Below are 6631 nucleotides of genomic sequence, written 5' to 3'. Positions count from 1 at the left end.
AAACTTCAATGTGTTGAAGTTGCCACCCATCTACTATTGAGTTAATGCCATCAGGAAGATTATGGAAACCTGCCTTCTTTCCTCAGGGCAGAGAGGATGATAAAAATTAATATTACTTGAGATATGAGTAAGAGCAGTTACAATTAAATATGTTTGTTGGTACAAATTATTTCACTCAAAGGGGAAATTTGAGAATCTTAAAGATATTATTTTCCATTTATGTATAGTAATTGAGAAAGGAGCAAGATCATTAAAGTACTAGAAATAATTATGTTATCACAAAACTTTTCCTATTTGATCCTCAAGATGCTGACATGAAGGTACTCTGCATTATCAAAGTACCATTTTCTTTCTTCACTGATTAATAGAAAAGTACAGTTAACAAGCACACTTAAATGATATGTATAAATCCACGTTATATTGAAATCAGATGTACATAGCAGGATGTCAGATACTGTTAATTGCCTGATTTACCTTAAGAAGTTAGGCAAACAATCTACCTTAAAAGAAAAAAAGCACACACATCTTTATTTCAGTATGTATTTATCCATGTAAGGAAAACCATCAATAAAACATTCTTACAAACTGCAAAACTGTTCCAGAGATTGAAGATGAGGGAATTTATTAATTGCTATCAATATCAGCCAGTAGGCATCTTCCCTAGATATATGTATTTTCCATGCAAATTCAAACTCATGGAACTGTGCTTGATTGTTGGGTTGTTTTTTTTATTAAGAATCTGGGTGAAAATAGAAGTATTCCTTGAACAGTGAATCTTCCACTGACACTGTCAAAATGGTACATTTTCAATATCAATTGTTTCTTAAATATTTGGTGTGCTCAATTTATAATTATTTCACTGTGGTGCATCAAATAGTTGGACTAGCTATCAAAATTAAACTTATTCCCTGTGCTGCTATTATAATAATGCCTGAGATTTTTATAACTTGAGATCATAATGAACAAAAATTCTAATGACTGTGCTGTGTCTTGATCAGGCTTCATTGTTTTAGTACAGAATTGCAGAGGGGACTATTTAGCAATGTAGAACCCATAGAAACACCACTTGTTCCACATTATGGGGAATGATAAAGGAACCGTTTGGAAACATGCATAATGTATTTTGAGGGAAAGCCTTTTTTGGGGAGGAACAAACTCATCTGAGAGTTGCTATAATATTGTTGCTCCTGCTGCATCCACACTTCTTGGGTCTTTCACACCAATTATGAAATTGTTTGTTCTTCTGGCTCCGTGAACTATAGACAGGACCTCAACTTTATTTACATGTTCACCTCTGGTTGTAAAATAGCTGATATCTTCTTCTGGAAACTCACCTAATAAGAAAGGTTTGAAAAAGTTATTTTCATTAGAGCAATAATGCCCCATTTGAGTTAACTTGAAACGTTTTGTTTTCTCAGGTACATAACAAAACAGTACCTTTCTCCCATTTTGCATCTAGAAACCATGTGAACTGACAATTTATTTTGGAGGCACTTCCACACTGTGGCTTTATACCACTCCAAAATTAGCTCTAGATATATAAGGTCTCATGCCATTCTCCATGATTGGTAGCCAAGTCAATTCATTTCCAGCTCACTGTAGTGTATCTCAGACTGGCTACTGGACAGCTTTCCATTTGAGATTTTAAATTTGTTGATGGGCTTTTTTCTAACCAATAGGAACTCATGTCTTGGTCTTTATGTTACAGACTCATGCTAACAACCCCAAACAGCAATCATTCTGTTTCATGACCATCAAATGCAAAAGGGGATGTTAATAAAACTTATTATATGAGATGCAGATGAGGGAAAGTTTGCAGTTCTGGCACTGGCAGTTGCTCAGGACTGAGCATTCATTTGAATGTTTTGTTTCGTTCTCTCCAATTGGCTAATTGGAGAAAATTAGTGTTTTTAACATTTTGAAGCCACTGTATTTGGGATGAGTTTCAAAATGCTTTAGGGAGATTAGAGAATAGAAAGAGTTCTGGAACAGAGGTGCCCTCACTATAACGTGGGTACTAGGGCAATTTCTTTTGCTACACTTGCAAATACCAGTCAAATTAACAAAATAATGGCATGCACAGCTATGTCCTTTCAAGCATTTTACCATTAATCCTTCTGCTTGAGAAAGTTGCCTTCCTTTACTTAAATGAAGGATGACTCCTCAGCTGAAGTACTGCTGTGGAGGCATCCACCCACTGTCACTTAGGCCAACTGATCAGAAAAAAAAAAGAGTAGATGCTATGTGCATCTGTTTCATAGTAAAAAGCCAAAACAGCTAACAAAGCCAAAGCTTTCATTCTTCTCCATGTATTGATGTTCGGGGGAAATAAACATAAAAATGTAGAAGAAAAATGTTTCCAATCTTGTTTTTTTTAATTATCAGGTTATGAACATGTGAAAAAAATGCTTATGAAATTGTTCTTTTATTTCCCCAATATAAAACTTCAATTCCTAGTGATTTCAGGAAAAAAATCATTAAATTATATTGGCAAAAAAGACAAAAGTGATTTATCTTCTTTTTGGAGAGGTTTTTTTTTTTTTGGACTTCCTAGTCTAACCTAAAGTGCTGGCCAAAATGATCTCTCATCTAAGTACTGGCCAAGTCTATCCCTGCTTAGCTTTTCAACCTCAATCTCTTATGCAATGTATTGTAAAAGAATACTACAGTGTTTCTATACTTGCATGCTATAAAGTTTAACAGACCAGGTCTTGCAGAAAAGGATGCAGACTAGTTTTAGATACTTTGGAAAAATTTATTTGTGTCAGCATATTAAAGGAAACCTAGTAGAAGTTCATACTTACTGTCAACTTCTATAATATTTGATTGTAGCTGAGGATGAAGCCGTCCAAGGGATAGACTCTCACTTAGATTTTTGTTGTATACCAAAACATTTATTAAAATCTGTCAGAAAGAAATGAAATCAATTATGAATGAATTATTCTTTAATTTTACCTTGAATCTTGTCTACTGTTCAAAGGTTGAGCAAGCAACAAACTCCCACCAGACAAACATACTTATAGTGACCTAATGCATGGAGATCCCTGTGGATGCACAAGTCTATTGTGTAATCTCTACACTTCACAGACCTGCCCCCCAATCCATGGGGATCAATGCCTGAACAAGCAGTGGTTTCTACTCTCATAATGAAATTATTAATCATGTGTCCAGAATTTACCTGCACAATGCTGCTTAAAGCTTTATCTCCACCACTGGCTCCCAGGCACAGGTAAGTTCCACACATCCCTTCCGATGGCCGAACAATAGTGGGTAGTAAGAAAGATAAAGGCCTTTTCCCAGGTTGAATAAAATTTCTCTGCAGGAAAAAGATGTTGTCCCTTAAAACACTGCTAAGCATATTATTAGGAGCTTACTTTGCTCTTCAAGGTTCAGTTTCCTTATGAATACTTTGTACAAATACCATTTTTAAGGATTAGATCAGAGTTTCTCAGTCTTGACAACTATAAGTGGTTGAACTGTATCTAGATAGACTTGGGAATTTTCTCTTCTGCTTTTGTTTAGTAAAGTCTTGATTCTTTTGTTAACTAACTTGTATTATTTCTATGGAGTAATATTCAAACTTGTCTAGTGCTCAGCTTCAATAATAAAAGGACTCTAAATGAAAAGTATCCTGGCTAAAACCTATCTACACATACATTTATATAGACAATCATATAGAAGATTACACCATGCATTTTCCTGACATTATGTTTTCTTTCAGGAACCATTGTTTAAATACCATATGCTATAACAATATCCATGCAAGGAAAGCAGCAACTCCACAGAGATAACATTTGGGGGGGGGGGGAATCAGACTATATTTGTCTCGAACTAGAAGGAATAATTAAATAATTATATTTAATCTATTTGTTCTGGTGGTAGACTAAATAAACTTCTTAAATAGATCTGTTGAAATCAGTAAACATAAGATATCTATATTAGCCATATGAAATATTATAAAATTTACATTCCATCTGTATATTTATTAAAACAAGTTCATTTATTTAGTGAATTTATTTACTAAAATAAATCCAAGCCAATGATTCTTTAAAAATATAAGTAATCTAAAACTATAAACATAATAGAACATTGCCAATGTTCTACTAATTAATTAAATTAATTATCTCAGATATATTTATATTTGAACATACTAATATATAATTATTCCTGCCTTCAGTCTTTATCCTGGAATAATTTTATAATGTATTACCATGCTGGAAGAGGAATGGTCCTCTGTTTCATTCATCCAAGAAAAATCCAACATCTGACTGTTTAGAAGGATTCCTGAAGAAGTCATTATTCCACTTCCAAATGGCCGATTCAAGGAACTGAAATAAAATAGAAAGAAGGTTGGTTGGAATTCAAGTCTTCCAAATCAATCAACTGTCCAGTATTGTACAACTGTATAAATCATTTTTAGCTTGTCTAGAATAAAGAGTTCTTATAGATCACACCTGAGTTGTCTTTAATATATTATGTAGCTTGATCCATGTTATGATACCACACTCCATACATTTCAAGAAGTAGTACTTTGTTTGGTTCATCTTGAACCACCCAACAATCAATTACCCAGGAATTATCAGTACTCTAATATTATGAGAAAGGCAGTGATGGGATTCAGCCAGTTCGCACCACTTTGGCAGAACCGGTAGCTAACTTTTTGTTGCCCAGGCCCAGAATGGACTTCAGGAAGTGGCATCCACACAGAGAACCGGTTGTTCACATATTCGAATCCCACTATTGGAGAAAGGGATAATAATAATCTGCTCCCTCTCAATTTTCTTTACCCAATGCAGTCTCTTATAATTCTGTTTTAAGCATTTTCTTTCATTTTAACCAAAAGTTCTAATAACCTCTTTTTTGTATTATTTTTAGACTTTCCAGATTCTCCAGGCTAATTACAAAATCAGATCAGTGCAATATTTCTAAATAATGATAGTGCTGCATTTAAAGTGCATGAAATGTTTCAGTTATATTTTTTCTATATGTTATAATATTTGTTTTAAATGAGAAACATACAGTTCTGTCTCAACTGGTGGCAGCACCTGGCTGATGTTGTCTGTGCTTAGAAGTTAAAGCAGGGATGGGTTTGGTTAATATCTGTATACAAGATTTCCAGAGAATATTAGAGCTATTGCCTAGACTGGGAAGACAGAAAAAAACCACATCTTGTTTTTCATATTTTTCCCAAGAAGACTACATGAATGTGCATTTGCAGAGACCTAATGCTGAGCTTTAAATTTAAACAGAACAGCACAGGACCTTGCCCCATCACAGATTGATACAAGGAGATTGTCATAGTGGCAATTTTATTTTTAATCCATAAAATAGAGGTACCCTTTTCCAAATATTATCAGTATTACTATCACAATCCAACATCCTTTTCCTAGTTGGAGGTTAATTGTTCAGAAATTAGGAATCCTTTTACCTTACAACAGCAACAATGTAATCATCAGGTCCCATGACAAGGACTTGGCTGGCCGAAGGGCCACTTTCAATAGAGAAATATGGGATGTGAAGATCAGAGGGAAAAGCTTGAGAATCAATTTGCTGGTGCAGGAAATTGGCTTTAGATTTACTGCAAGGAGAAGCAAAATCAGGGAGGAATAATTATTTATCTTGATCGTTGCTCACTGAATATATAGACATTTGGTCAAACAAGGGACAGAATACTTTAAAAATAATGAAATTACAAATAAATAAAAATATAGAAACAATAAATAATAGCATTCGAAATGCATCTTGGTAGCCATCTTATTTTAGACTCTAAAAGCCTACATTTGGGTACCAGAGGCATCACCTTTTTTTCAAGAGTCCAGCCAGATTAAGCAGAATAGGCATGCTGCAGATCCTGTCAGCCAAAAAGTGTCGGCCGGCGGTGACCAGATGACAAGCTTTTTCTTCAGTGGCCCCTGCAATATAGAACATCCTCCCTTTGGAGATTAGAATGGCCCCAACCCTGTTAGCCTTTCATAAGACCCTAAAAACTTTCCTATGTTCCTGAGTCTGGGGAGCTGAATGTGTTAAGAGCCCCATATCCTGGCTGTATTGCCAACTGCCAAATATTTTGGCTGATATGTATATTTAACCTATATGTTCTTTCAGGAGAATGCTAGATCCATATTCAGACAGAAAAGGTTGTCCTCAACTTATAACCACAATTGAGTCCAAAATTTTCATTGCTAAGCAAAGCAGTTATTGAGTTTTGCCCTATTTTATGACCTTCTTGCCACAGTTGTTAAGCAAATCCTTGATGTTGGAAAATGAACCATGTGGTCGTTAAGCGAATCTAGCTTCCTCCATTGACTTTGCTTATCGGAAGCCAGCTGAGAAGGTTACAAATGACGATCATGTGATCTTGGAACAGTGAAACTCATAAATACATGCCAGTTGCCAAGTGCCCGAATTATGCTCACATGACAACAGGGATGCTGCGATGATTGTAAGCGTGAAAAATGGTCATAAGTCACTTTTTTCAATGCCATTGTAACATCAAACAGTCAATAATTAAAGATTGTAGCCTTACTGAAAAGTGGCAGGTATGGGACACTTCTGTGTCTGTGACCTGGTAGTTGGGCAACTTGACCAATGGTTAAACAGCTATTCAAGGCACCTTCCTACTTCAAGTTCC

General features: G+C 35.2%; 1 protein-coding gene across 1 annotated transcript in view; it reads right to left on the bottom strand.

The window, feature by feature from the left end:
• Positions 1-541: 541 nt before the first annotated feature.
• Positions 542-6631, bottom strand: part of GGT7 (gamma-glutamyltransferase 7) — a 28891-nt gene continuing 22801 nt past the window's right edge. The window contains exons 11-15 of the mRNA XM_015817010.1: positions 5429-5578; positions 4211-4328; positions 3179-3316; positions 2805-2904; positions 542-1334 (exon numbers count right to left, since the gene is read on the bottom strand). Of these exons, the coding sequence (XP_015672496.1) occupies positions 1171-1334; positions 2805-2904; positions 3179-3316; positions 4211-4328; positions 5429-5578 (670 nt within the window). The 3' untranslated portion in view covers positions 542-1170. The remainder of the gene's footprint in view (positions 1335-2804; positions 2905-3178; positions 3317-4210; positions 4329-5428; positions 5579-6631) is intronic.

Source organism: Protobothrops mucrosquamatus, unplaced genomic scaffold (assembly GCF_001527695.2).
Source record: "Protobothrops mucrosquamatus isolate PMUCROS unplaced genomic scaffold, P.Mucros_1.0 scaffold547, whole genome shotgun sequence".
NCBI lineage: Eukaryota > Metazoa > Chordata > Lepidosauria > Squamata > Viperidae > Protobothrops > Protobothrops mucrosquamatus.
Note: the sequence above shows the minus strand (reverse complement) of the source record. Positions and strands in the feature narration are given on the sequence as shown.